The 21,161-nt window shown below is 46.0% G+C and overlaps 1 protein-coding gene across 2 annotated transcripts in view; it reads left to right on the plus strand.

The window, feature by feature from the left end:
• Positions 1-1,779: 1,779 nt before the first annotated feature.
• LOC138663522 (oocyte zinc finger protein XlCOF7.1-like) overlaps positions 1,780-21,161 on the plus strand; it is a 30,800-nt gene continuing 11,418 nt past the window's right edge. Inside the window, exons 1-6 of one of the 2 annotated variants that reach the window (XM_069749761.1) lie at positions 1,780-1,916; positions 2,907-3,056; positions 3,186-3,362; positions 3,446-3,569; positions 3,652-3,749; positions 3,949-4,039. In XM_069749761.1, the coding sequence (XP_069605862.1) occupies positions 2,979-3,056; positions 3,186-3,362; positions 3,446-3,569; positions 3,652-3,749; positions 3,949-4,039 (568 nt within the window). In that variant the 5' untranslated portion in view covers positions 1,780-1,916; positions 2,907-2,978. Of the gene's footprint in view, positions 3,057-3,185; positions 3,363-3,445; positions 3,570-3,651; positions 3,750-3,948; positions 4,040-21,161 lie in introns of both variants that reach the window. The other variant, XM_069749760.1, reaches the window with a different exon arrangement.

Here is a 21,161-nt window from a genome sequence, read left to right on the forward strand (position 1 = left end):
TTCTCTATGTGGAGTGCGGCTCTGCGGGTGGAGGTCGGTGCTGGAGGCTCCATTATTCTCTATGTGGAGTGCGGCTCTGCGGGTGGAGGTCGGTGCTGGAGGCTCCATTATTCTCTATGTGGAGTGTGGCTCTGCGGGTGGAGGTCGGTGCTGGAGGCTTCATTATTCTCTATGTGGAGTGCGGCTCTGCGGGTGGAGGTCGGTGCTGAAGGCTCCATTATTCTCTATGTGGAGTGCGGCTCTGCGGGTGGAGGTCGGTGCTGGAGGCCCCATTATTCTCTATGTGGAGTGCGGCTCTGCGGGTGGAGGTCGGTGCTGGAGGCTACATTATTCTCTATGTGGAGTGCGGTTCTGGGGGTGGAGGTCGGTGCTGGAGGCTCCATTATTCTCTATGTGGAGTGCGGCTCTGCGGGTGGCGGTCGGTGCTGGAGGCTCCATTATTCTCTATGTGGAGTGCGGCTCTGCGGGTGGAGGTCGGTGCTGGACGCTCCATTATTCTCTATGTGGAGTGTGGCTCTGCGGGTGGAGGTCGGTGCTGGAGGCTCCATTATTCTCTATGTGGAGTGCGGCTCTGCGGTGGAGGTCGGTGCTGGAGGCTCCATTATTCTCTATGTGGAGTGCGGCTCTGCGGGTGGAGGTCGGTGCTGGACGCTCCATTATTCTCTATGTGGAGTGTGGCTCTGCGGGTGGAGGTCGGTGCTGGAGGCTCCATTATTCTCTATGTGGAGTGCGGCTCTGCGGTGGAGGTCGGTGCTGGAGGCTCCATTATTCTCTATGAGGAGTGCGGTTCTGGGGGTGGAGGTCGGTGCTGGAGGCTCCATTATTCTCTATGTGGAGTGCGGCTCTGCGGGTGGAGGTCGGTGCTGGAGGCCCCATTATTCTCTATGTGGAGTGCGGGTGGAGGTCGGTGCTGGAGGCTCCATTATTCTCTATGTGGAGTGCGGCTCTGCGGGTGGAGGTCGGTGCTGGAGGCTCCATTATTCTCTATGTGGAGTGTGGCTCTGCGGGTGGAGGTCGGTGCTGGAGGCTCCATTATTCTCTATGTGGAGTGCGGTTCTGGGGGTGGAGGTCGGTGCTGGAGGCTCCATTATTCTCTATGTGGAGTGCGGCTCTGCGGGTGGCGGTCGGTGCTGGAGGCTCCATTATTCTCTATGTGGAGTGCGGCTCTGCGGGTGGAGGTCGGTGCTGGACGCTCCATTATTCTCTATGTGGAGTGCGGCTCTGCGGGTGGAGGTCGGTGCTGGAGGCTCCATTATTCTCTATGTGGAGTGCGGCTCTGCGGGTGGAGGTCGGTGTTGGAGGCTCCATTATTCTCTATGTGGAGTGTGGCTCTGCGGGTGGAGGTCGGTGCTGGAGGCCCCATTATTCACTATGTGGAGTGCGGCTCTGCGGGTGGAGGTCGGTGCTGGAGGCTCCATTATTCTCTATGTGGAGTGCGGTTCTGGGGGTGGAGGTCGGTGCTGGAGGCTCCATTATTCTCTATGTGGAGTGCGGCTCTGCGGGTGGAGGTCGGTGCTGGACGCTCCATTATTCTCTATGTGGAGTGTGGCTCTACGGGTGGAGCTCAGTGCTGGACGCTCCATTATTCTCTATGTGGAGTGTGGCTCTGAGGGTGGAGGTCGGTGCTGGAGGCTCCATTATTCTCTATGTGGAGTGCGGCTCTGCGGGTGGAGGTCGGTGCTGGAGGCTCCATTATTCTCTATGTGGAGTGCGGCTCTGCGGGTGGAGGTCCTTGCTGGAGGCTCCATTATTCTCTATGTGGAGTGTGGCTCTGCGGGTGGAGGTAGGTGCTGGAGGCTCCATTATTCTCTATGTGGAGTGTGGCTCTGCGGGTGGAGGTCGGTGCTGGAGGCTCCATTATTCTCTATGTGGAGTGCGGCTCTGCGGGTGGAGGGTCCACACCAGAACTGTAGCAGGTAAAGACCCCAATATCCACAGGTGTCCCCTCTAATTGGGGGAACTATCACCTCTAATAATCCTCGGACAGTTCTGACAAACACAGTAAAGTGCCCCTTTATGGAGGTGACATAAAGTCTGTTTAGTCACTTTAGCTTCATAGTATCAGCTCTAATCCAATGGGGAGAGAGCGATTTCCCCTGAAGAGTCACAGATTGTGGGGTTGTTATAAAATGTTATATTTAGGGGGTTTGTGTTGTCTCCTTATAAGAATCACAATGGTTTTGTTCCTTTTCCGCTGATAAATACAAACGACCCAACTATGAAAGACGGGAACCAAGAAACCTGTATTACTCTCATAGTACGGGGCCTCTACACAGTATTGTCGGGAAACCTTCATATAGACGGCCGGTGGTGATGGAGTCAGTGACGGACTCTGGACAAATCTGTTTCTAGAGCCGTAGTAGAAGATGAAGATGTCGTCCTCATCATGAAGTAGTTATTTCTCCTGTCACGTGTAATGAATATCTCCTGCAGTATTGCTATTGCCGATTCCAGTGTCGGTAAACGAGACGAGAATTAGCGTTATGGAAGATGAGTCTATGAGGAACGTATTCAGCTGCCGACTCCGAGGAAGAAACTGCTTGTTGTCTGTGGCCTAAATATATAGGTTTTATTAGTAGATGTCAGGGAAGAACGTGGTATGTAGTAAAATAATAAAAATACCATTACTGTTTGGGTCCCCACCGGTCTCTGTATTTCTTGGTGATTCCCAACGAACTTGTAATTACTATAGTCACTCAGTTGATGAAGCAGTGAGTAACATAGCTAGAGATTGGAGCATGGAGGAGATGTCTTAGTCAACAATTCATCTTGTGTTCCAGTCCATACAATAGAATACAACATCTACACGATCTATTTCCTCATATGTTTCCCTTATTATCTCCAGTAATTGTATTATTACACAGGATTTTTATGATGTTACATCGGCTCATCTTCTTCTCATTCAGGTTTCTACAATATCAGATCCTCTCAGTGAAGATTTTCTGTATAAGAGAATTTTCCAGATTTACCCATCAAAGATGGATATGGGTAGAGACAAGATGGCGGAGAGGATATTACACCTCACCCTAGAGATCCTCTTCCGGCTTACTGGAGAGGTGAGAGATTCTGATGACTTCACATTACATCATTCTAATCTATGGGAATAACAGATGGACAGAACTGGAGAGGTGAGGACTCTGGAAATGTCTGTAGAGAGATTTATTAATGTGTCTCTCCATAACCAGGATTACACAGTAGTGAAGACCTCTAGTGAGCGCTGTCAGGACCCTGTGTCTGAAGGGTGGGGAATACCCCTGAGCCCAGTCTCAAGTCCTTCAGGTAACCCCCTGGTATATGAGGACATCAATGACCAGAAGATCCTAGAACTCACCTACAAGATGATTGAGCTGCTGACTGGAGAGGTGACACTGCTGGGAATGCTGGGACGTTATACAGTAACACTATGAAGGGATCTGGGGGATGATGGCATCATTGTATGTGTCAGGTTCCTATAAGGTGTCAGGATGTCACTGTCTATTTCTCCATGGAGGAGTGGGAGTATTTAGAAGGACATAAAGATCTGTACAAGGGCATCAAGATGGAGGTTCTCCAGCCCCTCACATCACCAGGTATAGACAGGACTAAATACACACGACCTATAATTATCTGTATGTAAAAAATGAATTCAGTCCCTGTATGTGTTTCCTCCAGATCTATGCAGTAAGAGGACAACACCAGACAGATGTCCCCATCCTCTTCTTCCACAGGGCTGTAAGCAAGAAAATCTTGATGTTCCTCAGGATCATCAGGTAGATGGAGAGGAGGTGTCATGAGATCTCCCCTATGATGTGTAGATGGCTGTGAAGGTCTTGTGCTCAGTCTTGTTTTATCCCCCAGTATTATATGTTTCATACTGGTTTCATGAGAACGGTGGAGATGGCAGGATTAGAGCTGATCATAGATGTGACTTTCTCCATCTGTCTGTGACTTTTACAATATTTGTTTCAGGATGAAGATCTGACCCATATTAATACTACAGAGAAATATGTGAGGGGTGATGAGTGGTGTAAAGAGGAGATTCCTACATATGACTACCCAGGTGAGTAGTGACTAGAGATGAATGAATATTTCAGTGTTCGGTTCGGATTACATTCGCCGAATTTGGAATATTCGCCGAACATTACCGAACGCCATTCTCATCAATGGGAGGCAAAAATAAACGCATGCACAACACCTTAGAACGGCTGCCAAAACACATCAAATGAGTGACAGAAACCAGGAAAGTGGCATCAATTCAACCACAGTACAAACTGCAGCTACTGTATCAGCCAGGCATGAGGTGTCGTGGTCTGGGACAGCATTTACAGCTTTATAATAATAATAATAATAATAATCATCTTAATAGTATATAGCGCTAACATATTCCACAGTGCTTTACAATTTGCACACATTATCATCGCTGTCCCCGTTGGGGCTCACAATCTAAATTCCCTTCCAGCATGTCTTTGCAATTGAACGTCACAGTAAGACGAGGTGGGTTAGGGATCGGTGTAGAGCCCCTTTGCTTGGAGCCCTGATGCCACATGCTACACGTCTACCTGCTTTCATACTGAGGTAATAAATATAGCGTGCACTCTGTCAGAGGTTTGGGGTGCAGGTGTAACGGATCAGATGGTCACGTAAACAGCCAAACAGCCAAATATAAATTTCACCGCACTCTCACAGGGAATATAATGCAACATTTTTATAAATTTATTCAATATGTTCATCACCGCAGCTAGGCACGGGAGCGCCGCTATCCACGTTACCTACACAGATCGACAGCTATTCCCATATTGCGCAATTACTCCTGGGCACCACGTAACTATAGCATCACCGGGATCCTTATCCCTATCTTCCCTATACGTTCTATCTATGTGAATAAGCGAGTATGATGAAGGCTCTGGTGGAGCCAAAACGTCTCTTATCGCTTGTTAAAATATTCTGTTCTGCTCCCAGAACATATTGAATAAATTTATAAAAATTTTGCATTATATTCCCTGTGAGAGTGCGGTGAAATTTATATTTAGCTGCTTTCATACTGAGGCACACTCAGGTGGCAAAAAAAAGGCATTTGTCCATCCAGTTCAGCCTATATTCCATCATAATAAATCCCCTGATCTACGTCCTTCTACAGAACCTAATAATTGTATGATACAATATTGTTCTGCTCCAGGAAGACATCCAGGCCTCTCTTGAACCCCTCGACTGAGTTCGCCATCACCCCCTCCTCAGGCAAGCAATTCCAGATTCTCACTGGCCTAACAGTAAAGAATCCTCTTCTATGTTGGTGGAAAAACCTTCTCTCCTCCAGACGCAAAGAATGCTCCCTTGCGACCGTCACCTTCCTTGGTATAAACAGATCCTCAGCGAGATATTTGTATTGTCCCCTTATATACTTATACATGGTTATTAGATCGCCCCTCAGTCTTCTTTTTTCTAGACTAAATAATCCTAATTTTCTATTCGCCACGACGGCACCCACTTGAGAGAGGGGATCCGCCCCTAGGAACAGGAAACCTACAGAGAAAGAAAAGGGGCGGCTACCCCGCTCGCTCCTCAGTTGGTCTCCTGTTCCTAGATGGGAACCTACAGAGAAGATTCTCTGAAGACTTATGTTGAAGAGGAACACCCGCCTGGATTGCCGCCTGTACGACTGCTGAGCGGCAGGGGCTCCAGAGCGGGTAAATATATTTATAATTTTTGTTCATTCATTCACACCAAATGTGCTATTTGTTCTTTGTAACATACCTGTACCATGTATGTACGTATATATATGTATATTGTATATATTATATATTTATATATTATTTTGTGCACTTAAATTTTTAATGTACTTTAATAATGTTTAGTGCACTGTTTTTTATTTCTATCTTCTTTTGTGCGTTACACTTATCAGTATATATACACATGCCTATATATATTTATAGAATATTGTCCTCCCCTAATTATTATTTTTACCTTCCCCGTCTTATTTTTTCTTCATCATTCATCCCCTGCATTTACGCATTACTGATCTTTTTTCATTTTTATCTCCGTATCTCACTTTCTCATTCATCCCCTCCCCTTACTTACACTCTCCGTTCTGCTCGTCTATTCGAGGATGCTGGGGCGGTGCGCCTGCGTAGTCTGTGTCCCCGGAGTTGTACATCTCGCGTCAGTGTTGCCATGACAATATTCTGTCCTCTGGCGTATGACGCGGGTTATGTCTACTTCCGGTTCCTCCTGACGGCGCATGCGCCGCCAGCGCTCCCGCCTCCTCTAATCGGCGTCTTATTTAAACCGCTCCGGTTCCACGGATACATCACCCCCTGACGAAGGACTAACGTCCGAAACACGTGTCGGGGTGTCCTGTATCTTGGTGTGGACGGACTGGTTCAGGTACCTATTGTTTTTTATACATGGCGATTTTCAGCCTCACCTTTCTCTGGCACACAGTCTCTTGATACCGCATAAAGGTGTCTAGCGTTCTCTCATATAGGTGTCTAGCGTTATTTCACCCTTATAGGGGCAGACCCTATTAGTCTTTACTCTGAAGCTTCATACCTTCATGCCTTCCACCAGTGTTAGTTTTTAGTATCTCCCTATTTGTTGTTATCACCTTACATTATTCACACAACTCTTTGTTACACACATTTTATTCATATATAACACATTATATTTTTGTGAGTGTATTTTTTTTTGAATATTTTCACCCTCACTTCCTTTTTCTCTTTTTTTTGTACAGTTGCAGATATATATATTGCACTTTAATGTTAATAATTTTGCATATTTTTGCACATTTTTTCTTTTATGTGGTCCCTCTATGAAGGGGATATGATTATTATTTTATATGCACTTTTTTTGCATAGTGAACTAATACTTCTGGTCGGTATTTAGCCTATATATTTGTGCTTTTTTGTATTTCTTCCCTCTGGTTCTTTGTGTGCCCTAGTCTATTTAAGTCCTATTTTACTAGTCCGTCCTCCAGTAAACATATATGTTTTTATATCAATTCTAGTATTTTATTCATACATCGTTTGCTTCCAAGTTGGTGCCATTGCCATATATACTTTAATAAAGGCATCATTTTTATACTTCCCTTTGTCCTCATATTTGAGTATTTTCTTAATTATTGTTTATCCTGGGTCCTTGGTTCTGTTTGGATTGTTGTTACTATCCAGGAAGACATCCAGGCCTCTCCAGAAACCCTTGACTGAGTTCGCCATCACCCCCTCCTCAGGCAAGGAATTCCAGATTCTCACTGGCCTAACAGTAAAGAATCCTCTTCTATGTTGGTGGAAAAACCTTCTCTCCTCCAGGCGGAGAGAATGCTCCCTTGTGACCATCACCTTCCTTGGTTTAAACAGATCCTCTTAGAGATATTTGTATTATCCCCTTATATACTTATACATGGTTATTAGATCGCCCCTCAGTCTTCTTTTTTCTAGACTAAATAATCCTAATTTTCTATTCGCCACGACGGCACCCACTTGAGAGAGGGGATACGCCCCTAGGAACAGGAAACCTACAGAGAAAGAAAAGGGGCGGCTCCCCCACTCGCTCCTCAGTTGGTTTCCTGTTCCTAGATGGGAACCTACAGAGAAGATTCTCTGAAGACTTATGTTGAAGAGGAACACCCGCCTGGATTGCCGCCTGTACGACTGCTGAGCGGCAGGGGCTCCAGAGCGGGTAACAGTCGGGGGAATGTTCCTGCTGGCCCCCCCTCCTCTGGTCACATTAGAATGGATGCCTTATGTTGCCAACAGTCTCCCGGCTGGGACACTGTTTGCATGGTCCACCGAACAGTTACAGCATTCCCCACAAATGCCGGTAAGTGGCTGCAGTATCAGCCGCAGTGGGCTGCGGGAGCAGCGCTTACATCCTCGGCATGGCCGGAGAGACAGCGTGGATGCGCGCGCATGCGCGATAGCCGCAGCGTCCCGGAAACTGTTAGCTGTACTTCCAGGAGCGCGAGGTTGGGGGATGGCGTTTCCTTCTTTGGACGCCATTTGTGCTGTGATCGGTGGGGTCTGGCGCGTTCCTGTCTGCAATGCCTTTCCCCCTTGGAGGGAATCACAGGTAAAAAAAAAAAAAGAGGGGTGTGTTTGTGCGGGGTGTATGAATGCCTCCACTATATAATGCATTTGTAGTGGGTAGAGTGTGCGCAAACATGTCGTCCCAAGAAGATATTGTTGAGCGCCCACTGAAGGAGGTAATATTACCAGTTGGTGATACTAGGAGAAAAGTTAGTGGACACTCAAAAGTGAGTGACTCCACTGAAAAATCAGGGAAAAACAGAGGATCGACCCGTTCTGCACCCCAGGCCAGCCAAACAACCCTACAGCCGGTATATGATCATAAATCTGGGTGAGTTTTATTAAAGCTTCACTGAAGCTCATGGTAGTCTCTTCTGTTTCTATTTTTATAGGGGAAAAAATGGAAAAACTAAACCTAGGCAGTATGTACTGAACCCCTGCCTGATTCCTATACAAAGGGATCTGTCAAAATGGTCGATATTTGTCTAATTATCCGTCAGGAGCTTCAGTCCTTAAGTGGTGGCCCTTCTATGAATATAGAGAGGAGAGGCAGAAGAGCACCCTCACCTAGAGCAGACACGTCTGCGGAAAGTGGGGAAATTGATTCTGATGTTTCACAGGCTTCGGGTTCCTCAGAAGAAGGGGACTGTGTATGTTTTCCTACTGATGGAGTTTATAATTTGGTAAAATCTGTAAGAAACACAATAGGGTTATCTGAATCCAAAGAACCTCAGACGCCGCAAGAGGTTATGTTTGCAGGTCTCTCCCAGCAAAAAGGTCATGTATTCCCTGTAATTCAGACCATTAAAGGGACACTGTCACCTGAATTTGGAGGGAAGACTCTTCAGCCACGGAGGCGGGGTTTTGGGGTTTTTGATTCACCCTTTTCTTACCCGCTGGCTGCATGCTGGCTGCAATATTGGATTGAAGTTCATTCTCTGTCCTCTGTAGTACATGCCTGCACAAGGCAATCTTGCACAGCGCAGGTGTGTACTATGGAGGACAGAGAATGAACTTCAATCCAATATTGCAGCCAGCATGCAGCCAGCGGGTAAGAAAAGGGTGAATCACAAACCCCAAAACCCCGCCTCCGTGGCTGAAGATTGTTCCCTCCAAATCCAGGGTGACAGTGTCCCTTTAAAGACCTTGGTAAAAGGGAATGGAATAAGCAGGGACAGAAGGGGTTTTGTGCCCATATCTTGTAAAAGGCGTCACCCTTTTGATGACGAGGACTTGGGCACCTGGGCTAAGGTGCCTAAAGTAGATGCGGCTGTAGCCTCCACTTCTCGCTGTTCCTTCTTGCCTGTAGAGGACGCAGGAACTCTATCTGATCCAATGGATAGGAAATCCAATGTGCTTCTAAAGAGGTCATGGGAAGCTTGTATCACTGCATTCAAGCCAGCGATTTCGGCCACATGTACTGGCAGGTCTATGCTAGACCAGCTGGACCAGAATATTAAGAATGGTATGTCTAGAGAAAAATTGCGTACCTCTATTCCCTCGATAAAGGTGCTGCGGCCTTTTTGTCGGATGCCTCAATAGACTCTCTCCTTTTGGCAGCCAGAACGGCTAATCTAACCAATACAGCTCGGCGAGCATTATGGTTAAAAAATTGGAAGGGGGATGCTCAGTCCAGATCTAAGCTGTGTGCCATACCCTGTCAGGGTGAGTACCTTTTTGGGACTGTTCTGGATCATATCCTAACCAAAGCAGGTGAGAGGAAAAAAGGGCTTTCTAATCCTTTTATTCCTTCTTACAGAAGGGCATTCAGAAGGCCACCATTTGGCAGGAGAGGAGAAAAGACTTTTAGGACCGTTGGAATAACAAGGAGTTCAGACAGAAGGGGAACCTATTTAATAAACGTCCCTTCAAATCGGCTGATAGATCCTGCTAGTCCTATTCTGCCAGTAGGAGGTAGATTGCTAAATTTCACTAAACAATGGAAGGAAATAACTAATTCTTGGGCCATAGATAAAGTGTCATCAGGCCTGACCTTAGACCTTATCCGAAAACCTCCGGATTCCTTCCTTTTGACTTCTTTAAAATCTAAACCACAGCAGGCGGCACTAGAGCTTGAAATTAAGTCTCTTAACCAAACAGGTGTTAATAGAAGTTCCGTCATCTCAAATAGGGAAGGGATTTTACTCCCCCTTGTTTCTGATTACCAAACCTGATGAATCATTCAGGACTATAATAAATTTAAACACCATTTTAAGATCCAAGACCTTTAAGATGGAGTCTATACATTCAGCTATAAAAAATCTGTTTCCTGGTTGCTATATGGTGGTCTTGGATCTTAAAGATGCATATTATCATCTTCCTATACACCAATCACACCAGCAATTCCTCAGGGTGGCGGTAGTAATGAATGGCCAGATTTGTCATCTGCAATTTAGAGCAATGCCCTTTGGGTTGTCTATGGCTCCCAGAGTTTTTACCAAATTATTATTGGAGGTGATATCCTATCTACGGGTAAAAGATACACACTGGTTATTCCGTACCTAGATGACCTACTAATAGTAGGGAGATCCCCCATGCAGTATGAGCAGAGGTTGGAGGAAGTTGTTGTTTCTCTGCAAAAACTTGGCTGGATTATCAATTGGGAAAAATCCAGACTCGGAAAAATCCAGACTCCAACCGGTAACGTGTCAAAGCTTTCTTGGATTTCTTCTAAACTCAGTAAGCCAGAAATGTCTGCTTCCTGAGGATAAGAAATCATCCATAATTAATAAGTGAGCCTAGAGGTTGAGAAGCGTAATATGTCATTAATAAGCGCCATGCCCTTGCTAAGTTCATTAACTTCGTGTATTCCTGAGGTACAATGGGCACAGTTTCATACTAGACAACTGCAGAGATTCGTATTAGAGGAGGACATTAGAAAACAGGGACATTTAGATCGGACAATATCTCTAACATTAGATGTAGTTCGCTCCCTTACATGGTGGCTGGACCATACAAATCTCTTGGGCGGAGTTCTTTGGGTGATAACTCCTTCGAACATAGTGACCACAGACGCTAGTCCGGGGGGTTGGGGTGCACATTTTCAGGAGCAGATGGTACAGGGTCTTTGGTCTAGATCAGAATCTAGCGACTCTTCTAATGTAAAAGAATTAAAGGCAATATATTATGCCATACTCCACTTTCTTCCGCAGCCGCGAGGCTCACATACAAGGATCTTTTCTGACAACACCTCTGTAGCCTACCTAAACCATCAGGGAGGTACGCGGTCAGACACTCTCATGAGCGTTACATCAGACATCATGAATCTAGCCGAAAATCATCTTTTGCCCCTGTCAGCAGTACATATCAGGGGTATAGACCATTTTTGTGCCGATTTTCTCAGCCGCCGCACCCTTCATCAAGGAGAATGGATGCTCAACAAACGGATTTTCAGACTGATAACTGCCCGATGGGGAGTACCTCAGACTTATTTTCAACAAGGTCTAACCGACATTTGCCTCGTTGTTCAGACAGGACAATCCAGACGTATTCGATGCCCTACAGGTTCCATGGACATTCAGTCTGGGTTATTCCTTTCCTCCATGGAATCTTCTTCCCATAGTGATCAGAAAGATAAGAGAAGAAGGGGCAAGAGTATTGTTGATCGCTCCATTTTGGCCCAAAAGGCCATGGTTTTCATGGCTCAGGGCAATGTCGATTACCGACCATTGGATACTTCCTCAGACCAAAGACCTACTGTCTCAGGGGCCCTACTTCCACCCTCAGGTAAAGGGTATGAACTTGACAGTTTGGAATTTGAGAGGCAATTATTGAATCTTCGAGGATTCTCTAAAGGGTTGATAGATGCCCTCATGAAAAGTAGAAAGCCATCCACTACAAAAATTTATGCCAGACTCTGGAGAAAGTTTCTCGAGTTCCACACAGCACAGTTTTCTTCTGAAATACCCATATTTCCAATATTAGAGTTTCTGCAGAAGGGACTTGAGTTAGGTCTCTCTGAAAGCACTCTAAAAGTTCAAATTTCAGCCCTAGGAGCTCTCTTCAATTATGATATAGCGGGCAATAGATGGATATCCCGTTTTATGTCTGCATGTGAATGGTCAAAACTGGTCCATATACCACAGGTCCCACAATGGGATCTAAGTTTAGTCCTGGGCGCATTAACAAAAAACCCTTTTAAGCCTCTTCATACAGCCTCTTTAAAACATATCTCATTAAATACAGTATAATTAGTAGCTTTGGTATCTGCTAGGAGAGTGAGCGATCTCCAAGCTTTGTCGATAGACCCTCCGTTTTTTTTATCAGTAAGACCTGACAGAATTTTAAAAATGGACCCGTCCTAATTCCCAAAGTGGCTACTAAATTTTATAGATCCCAAGAGATCTTCCTATCTACTTTTTATGAAGACCACTCGACCCCAGAAGAAGAGAAACTTCATGCCTTGGATGTAAAGGGGACTGTTCTGGCCTACTTAGACAGGACCAGAGACTAGAGAAAGAGTAGGGCTTTCTTTGTATCTTTCCAGGGTAAAAAGAAAGGCTCCAGAGTCACAGAATACGTTATCCCGCTGGATTAGAGATGCCATAATCCTGGCATATAAGGCTAAAGGAAGAGATCCACCACCACATGTGGGAGCACACTCTACAAGGGCTTTGTCAGCTTCCTGGGCGGAGATGGTAGACGTTCCAATAGACCTTATAAGTAAGGCCGCAACCTGGTCTTCACCTAGTACTTTTTATAGGTCTAACCTATAGTGCTGATCTCCCTCCTCTGATCTAACCTTTGGAATATCGGTCCTTGACACGGTGAACCCACCCAAGTTATAGTCTCTGTAAATCTCTCAAGTGGATTACTTACTGGTAATGCTCTTTTATAGAGCCCACGACAGCACCCACTCGCATCCCTCCATTATTATATAATTGCACGAGGTGCCTTGGTGGGGAGGTATTAGTAGAACGATATAGGATAAGATTGTAAATATGTATATATTATTGAGCTTTTTAACTAAAGCCTGGCGGCGGTTCCTTCTATTCTCTGTAATACAACAGAGGAGCGAGGGGGCCGCCCCTTTTATCTCTCTGTAGGTTTCCTGTTCCTAGGGGCAGATCCCCTCTCTCAAGTGGGTACTGTCGTGGGCTCTATAAAAGACCATTACCGGTAAGTAATTCGGTATTTTGGTAATCTCTCTGGGTATTGTACTTTCCCCATCCTCCTTTATTAATTTTGTTGCCCTCCTTTGTACTCGCTCTAGTTCCATTATATCCTTCCTGAGCACTGTGCCCAAAACTGTACATAGTACTCCATGTGCGGTCTAACCAGGGATTTGTACAAAGACAGTATAATGGTCTCATCATGTGTATCCAAACCTCTTTTAATGCACCCCATGATCCTGTTTGCCTTGGCAGCCGCTGCCTGGCACTGGCTGCTTCAGGTAAGTTTATCATTAACTAGGATCCCCAATGACTTCTCCATGTCAGATTTACCCAGTGGTTTCCCGTTCAGTGTGTAATGGTGATATGGATTCCTTCTTCCCATGTGTATAACCTTACATTTATCATTGTTAAACCTCATCTGCCACATCTCGGCCCAAGTTTCCAATTTATCCAGATCCATCTGTAGCAGAATACTATCTTCTCTTGTATTGACTGCTTTACATAGTTTTGTATCATCTGCAAATAACGATATTTTGCTGTGTAAGGCCATGTTCACACTATGCGGTTTTTACTGCGGAACCGCGGCGATTTTGCCGCTGCGGGTCCGCAGCTGTTTTCCATGCAGGGTACAGTACAATGTTACCCTATGGAAAACAGAAACCGCAGTGCACATGATGCGGAAAACCCCGAAAAAAACCGCGCAGAATTGCTGCGGAAAAAAAGAAGGACCATGTCACTTCTTTGTGCAGAATCGCAGCGATTCTGCACCCATAGAAATGCATTGATCCGCTTACTTCCCGCATGGGGCTGTGCACACCATGCGGGAAGTAAGCGGATAATGTGCGGGTTATACCCGGGGTGGAGGAGAGGAGACTCTCCTCCAGGCCCCGGGAAGCATATTTGTATTAAAAAAAAAAAAGAATTAAAATAAAAAATCATGTATACTCACCTCGGAAGTCTCAGCGCTGCACGCGGCCGTCCGGTCTCAGGTTTGCTATGCGACCAGGACCTTCGGTGACGTCGCGGTCACATGACCGTGACGTCACCGAAGGTCCTGGTCGCACAGCATCTTTGGAACCGGACCGCCACCTGCAGCGCCCAGGAGATCGGGACGTCAGAGGGTGAGTATACCATGATTTTATTATTTTCAACACTACTATTGATGCTGCATATTGCTGCATATGCAGAATCAATAGTAGGGGTAAATCCCGCAGCGGAACCCGCAGGACAAACCGCGATAAATCTGCAGGGATAACCGCAGCGGGTTTGCCCTGCAGATTTATCAAATCCGCTGCGGGAAAACCCGCGGGACAAAAGGGAACGTGTGAATGTGGCCTAAACCTTCTACCAGATCGTTAATAAATATGTTGGAGACAACAGGTCCCAACACTGACCCCTGTGGTACCCCACTGGTCACAGCAACCCAGTTAGAGAATATACCATTTATAACCACCCTCTGCTTTCTATCACTAAGCCAGTTACTTACCCATTTACTCACATTTTCCCCCATACCCAGCATTCTCATTTTGTGTACCAACCTCTTGTGTGGCACGGTATCAAACGCTTTGGAAAAATCAAGATATACCACGTCCAATTACTCACCTTGGTCCAGTCTATAGCTTACCTCTTCATAAAAACTGATTAGATTGGTTTGACAGGAGCGATTCCTCATAAACCCATGCTGATATGGAGTTACACAGATATTTTATTCAGTCACCATGACTGCACCACGAGAGGGGATCCGCCCTTCAGGGACAGGAAACCTACATAAAAGGGTGGCACCTCTCTCCTGCATCAGTTGGTTTCCTGTCCCTGACAGGGGAACCTCTTCAGACAGGCCTCATGAAGAAACAAAGATAACCTAGTCCTGGCAAGCCGATTCAGGTAGCAGGGGTCCCCTACCTCGGTCTGTCCAGGACGCCGGAAGCACCACACGGCAGGAGAACTGCTGGTGTTGGTGTCAGCAGAGAGGGGCAGCTTTTATCTAAATGCTTGCCTCTTAAGTGATCCATCACCGTCAGGTACCAGGTGAGTATATGGGGTCTTCTGCCATGGCTGCACCCGGGGGTCCTCCCGGGGTCTGTCCGCAGCCTAGTGGTGATGTGCAAGTCGGCCTGGCGGCGCTGACTTCCTCGACCGCGCGTCGGCTCGCTCACCGCGGTCGCGACCGGAAGAGGCGTGTCCGGACCACGTGGCTGGTGGCGCGGCCTGATGACGCGGCGGGATATGCACAGTGGGACCGCGCCGGCCGATGACATCACTATCACGTCCTCACCTGATCCTGGTACCCGACGATTATGCGATGGGGGACAGGTTTGCGGATGCGCCTTCCGGGGGGCGGAAGTCTGTTTATGGTCCGTCCGGGGCGCGGCCATGGGGGAGGCACTCCAACATTTAATCATGGTAGCGGGCAGATCACCTGGAGCCTGCTGACCCCCATCAGGGGGCGGTACCTTGGGGGTATTTAATGAGGAGTCTGACGACTGCTGAGTGCTTCTGACTCATTGTAATGATGGAGTCGCTGGAGCAGGGAGCACCACTGCCTGACAAGCAGCAGCAGATTCAGCCCATTGAGGAGCCTCGAATTATATCCCAGCGGTGATCTAGTGGCAGTAGTTCCGCTGGTGGAGGCAAGAATACCCAAAAATCGAGGCAAAGCAAGTCCTCAAGCTGTAAAACATCGCCAGCTAGGAAGGACCCCCACCCCCCACTGATTACGGTACCAATCACTGCACGTTTGGGTAAGTGATCTACGTGAAAGTTCACTTGGTGATTTCCTGTTCCTCCTTATATTCCATCTCTCCTTGTTAGAGGAGAAAATGTTCCGCCAAAGCCAAACATAGGGAGTGCGCCGAATGTGGGGAGCCACTCCCAGATGGCCATGACAGAAAGCTATGTAAACCCTGCATACAACGCTTAATTGAGGAAGAAGCCCCCTGACTTACTTCCACTCTAAGGGATATGGTTAGACAGGAAGTTAAAGGTTCTATTAAATCCATGTCGCAGAAAACGGATGTCAGGAGAAGCAAACATATTAGGTCCCCAATTTCAGATTTGGGGTCGGACTCGGGTGAACTGAGCTCTGATTCCTTTCCGTCATCCTCTTCATCTATAGAGACCGAGTCCGGTCACTCCTGCTTGCCGCTGGAGAGAGTGAACCATTTTGTTAAAGCGGTAAACAACACAATGGGGATTGAGGAGACCCAGGCAGAATGCTCCATGCAGGACATTATGTTTAAAGGCCTAGATCGAAAATCCCAAAGGTCTTTTCCGGTGGTGGATAAGATAAATACATTGATTACAAAGGAGTGGAAAAAACCCGAAAGGGAAGGTTCACTTCCACCGGCATTTAAGAGGAGATATCCATTCGAGGAGGAAGCTTCATCCTCATGGGACAAGGCTCCGAAACTAGACGCAGCAGTGGCTAAGGCGTGTAAAAGGACCTCTCTTCCATTTGAAGATCTAGGAAATCTAAAAGATCCACTATATAGGAAAGATGAAGTTTTTCCTGAAAGGGGGAACATCAGCAAGATCCCTAAGACCAGCGATTGCAGCCACTTGCACAGCACGGTCATTGATGGTGTGGCTTGACCGCTTAGAGGATCAACTCAAGAATAAGGCTCCCAGGAATGAGATCCTATCCTCCCTACCTATAATTCAGGAGGCAACAGCTTTTCTGTCAGACGTGTCAGCAGATTCTGTTAAATTAGCCGCCAGATCTGCAGCCCTTTCTAACGCAGCCCGTAGACCTCTATGGATTAAATGTTGGCCAGGAGATTTGCAAACCAGATCAAAACTGTGTAGAATTCCCTGTGAAGGGGCACATTTATTTGGACCAGATCTTTATGAACTATTTTAAAAGGCGGGCGATAATAAGAAACGGTTCCCTTACCTAGGAAGACCCTCTTATAGACTGGATTAAAATAAAGAATGGTTTAGCTGCAGAAGGTCGAATAGAGAGAGACCCAGATATGATAATAGAAGGAAAGGTAGAGGATATATGTTTAATACCTCTCAGGACTAGAAAAAAACCTCAATGACTGCCGGACCAGGTAGGGGGTAGGCTTTCAGCCTTCTATCCTGCCTGGTTACAAATTTTCAACTGTCCATGGATTCTCAGCGTTATTGAAATTGGACTAAAGGTTGAGTTCCAAAGGATTCCAATACGCAAAGAGAAAAGAATACGCTGATAGGGAGATCACCAAACAATTACAAAATATGGCTTTTATTAGAAAAGTGCACACAGAAAAACAGTACAATAAAACCACTTAAAAAACACATACATGAAAACAATGCCCTGCAGATATAGAGTTCCAAAGGATTCCTCATGATAAATTTACTTTAACACCCATCCGTTCTTCTTCTGTAGAATAAATGGCACTAGAGTCGGAAGTTCAGGAACTTCAGAAAAAAGGGGTTCTGATCAAAGTGCCCGCGGTACAAAGAGGTAAAGGGTTCTACTCCCGTCTCTTTCTTGTCAAAAAACCTGACGGATCTTTTCGTACCATCATGAATTTGAAAGGCCTGAATAATTTTTTGCTGGTCCCATCTTTTAAAATGGAATCTGTAAAGACGGCAATAAAACTTCTCTTTAACAATTTCTTTATGGTTGTCCTAGATCTGAAAGACGCCTATTATCACGTCCCGATACACGTAGATCACCAACAGTTCCTTAAGGTGGTGGTTTCACTAAACTGCTCAGTACAGCACTTACAATATCGTGCACTACCCTAAGGAGTCGCGGTTGCACCCCGGGTTTTTACTAAAGTTATGGCACACCTTCACGAACAGGACATATTAATAGTTCCCAACCTAGATGACTTATTGATTGTGGGACATTCAGAGTCACATTGCAAAAACCAATTGGAGAAGGTGACATACGTGTCACACAAAACAGGATGGATTATTCATTTAAAAAAATCTCGTCTACAATCTTTAAAAGTTCAGGAGTTTCTGGGTCTTACCATAGACTCCATTTGGCAGGAATGTAGTCTCCCGGATTCAAAAGTGGTTGGTATCCAGCGACTAGCAACCAGAGTGATTTAATAATCCATCAGTCTCTGTAAGAGGGGTGATGTCACTATTGGATTCACTCAAATCGTGTATTCCGGCGGTTCTCTGGGTTCAATATCATACCAGCACACTACAGTGGGACCTTTTTACAAAATTCCCGTTGCCTGAAAGCTCATCTTGACAGTAAATTTTCATTGTCCATTGAATTTATTCAATCACTACATTGGTGGACACACGTACCAAATTTGGGTACCCTGGACAAATCATATAACTCGGATAATAACTACAGATGCTAGCCCCAGGGGATGGGGCGCACACTTGGAAAGTAGTTGGGTCTTAGGGCTGTGCGAACAGAGTTTGCCATCCAATCTAAAGGAGTTATTAGCAGTAGAACGCGCTTTAAGTAGTTTTCTTATACCCCTACAGGGTCCAAATGTCAGACTTTTTCCGACAACCAGGTAACCGTAGCCTACATTAACCATCAAGGAGGTACTCGGTCCGGTTCATTAATGGAGGTCGCGGATCGTATTTTTCAGATGGCCGAAAAACCTCTCACTCACGGCTCTTCACATAAAAGGGAAATACAATATCATGGCTGACTATCTAAACCGCAACCAACTCAGACAGGGAGATTGCACACTAAACTCATCCATCTTCAATCAGATCATACAATTGTGGGGTTGTCCAGACATAGATCTCTTTGCCAACTGAGGAAAGAGAAAGCTACATTGATTCTGCTCCTTAAACCCCAGAGACAATCCGTATGCAGTAGACGCTCTTCTAATCCCATGGCACTTCAATCTCGCCTATGCGTTTCCCCCTCTGAACTTAATCCCAATAGTTCTGAGGAAAATACGGGAAGACGGAGCCTGAATAATCCTGATAGCCCCGTTCTGGCCCAGAAGGTCATGGTTTCCTTGGCTGAGGAAGATGTCCATTTCTCAGCCATGGATTCTTCCAGAAATATCAAATCTCCTCTCCCAGGGCCCAATCCTCCATCCACGAGTGGCCAATTTACATCTAGCGGCGTGGAATTTGAAAGATCGTTACTAAGGGGGAGGGGTTTTTCGCAGGACCTGGTAAATACATTACTCAAATGTAGGAAAATCTCTACAACAAACATTTACGTTAGGATTTGGAGAAAAGTCTTATCAGTTTCAGAAACACAGATTGATCAGGAACCCTGTATTAACCAAATTTTAGAATTCCTGCAAAAAGGGTTAGATATGGGCCTAGCCACAAGTACGCTTAGGGTTCAAGTATCGGCTCTAGGTGCACTATACAATAGAAATTTGGCCAGCAATCATTGGATAGTCAGATTCTTCAAGGCAGTTACGAGATCTAGACCAATCATTAAACAAAAAGTAGTTCCATGGGACCTAAATCTTGTTCTCTCCGCTTTAACGCAAGCTCCATTTGAGCTTATTGATGATGCCCCGATTAAAATCCTATCCCTGAAAACTGCTCTCTTAGTTGCGCTTACATCCGCGAGAAGGATTAGTGATATACAAGCTTTGTCCAGACAGCCTCCGTACATGCAGTTTAGGGAAGATAGAGTTATTATGAGACCTGATCCTCTTTATCTTCCAAAGGTAGCCTCAAAATTTCATAGGTTAGAAGAGGTTGTCCTTCCCTCATTTTGTCCTAATCCCAATAATGATAAGGAACATAAATTTCATACTTTGGATGTTAAAAGATGTCTTCTTAAATATATTTCAGCTACTGCTGTTCTGCATGGTAGGCATGTAACTACTGGCATGGCTGTGATTGGCTGCTGAAATGATGTCATGATGCCCTATAAAAGCCGCCGCCATTTTGGGTTCACTCTGCTGTAAATTTAGTTAGGGACAGGACGCTGTGTTCTGACTGAGGGCCAGTTTTGAGATAGCGATTTGCTTCATTGTGCTTTACCCAGGCTAATTTAGCAACCACTGTGTGAGAACCTTGTTTTTGCCTTGCAGCGATGTTCACAGCTGTCTGCAAAGTCTCTGTGTGTGTGTGTGTGTGTGTGTGTGAGTGCAGCTCACTCTGTAGTGTGTCTGCAGCCACAGCCGGTTGTGGTCAGCTCAGGGTGCGTCACTGCCTCATACTGCTGAATCCATTGTCCTTTATTGCAATTAGTGCAGCCTGCTGCACATTTTTTCAAATTTATCCTATTAGTGGTTTTCCATCCGTTTCCTGCTAGACTGTGGAAAAACACTATATAGGATTAGATAGAGGAGCTTTTCTTGGCTTTGCAGCGCCGTTCATGGCTGTCTGCACGGTCTGTGCGTGAGTGCAGCTCACTCCGTAGTCTGTTCTGCTGCCACAGCCGGTTGTGGTCAGCTCAGGGTGCGTCACTGCCTCATACTGCTGAATCCATTGTCCTTTATTGCAATTAGTGCAGCCTGCTGCACATTTTTTCAAATTTTAGCCTTTTGGTGAGTTTCCATCCATATCCTGCTAGATTGTGGAAAAACACTATATAGGTGTACATAGAGGAGCTTTTTTTGGCCTTGCAGCGCCGTTCACGGCTGTCTGCACTGTCTCTGTGTGAGTGCAGCTCACTCTGTAGTCTGTTCTGCGAAACAAACAAAAAGTTAATAAAGTTCACCATACACTCCACTTTGCAGTTGTGTAGGCCACATTAGCTCATATTAAAGTGTAGTCCACACTTTATCAAATTAGTGTTCCTTATACCTGTTAGCAGCTGTTCAGGAATAAGCACACTAAGCCCTTAGTACTTTTCTGCCTCTTTATCAGTCTACCAAGATGAAGTAGGCAGGGAGTAAGGCACATGGGCATGGGCGTGGAGCAGGGAGAGGACGTGGGGATTCTGTGCCTGCTGCGGTCACCGGTGACTCATCATCCCACAGTTATAGCAGGGAACAATCCTTCATGCGCAGCTTTGTAGGAGCTCACTGTACCCCGCTGCTGCAGGACGAACAAATTGAAGCCGTTGTCGGATGAACGGCAGCTAATGCACCCATCTGTCTCTTCACCACCTGCCAAATTGCCCAGGCAGTCAAAGAGCCCAGGACAGGAGCCATCTCTACTT

This window comes from Ranitomeya imitator, chromosome 2 (assembly GCF_032444005.1).
Source record: "Ranitomeya imitator isolate aRanImi1 chromosome 2, aRanImi1.pri, whole genome shotgun sequence".
Classification (NCBI taxonomy): domain Eukaryota; kingdom Metazoa; phylum Chordata; class Amphibia; order Anura; family Dendrobatidae; genus Ranitomeya; species Ranitomeya imitator.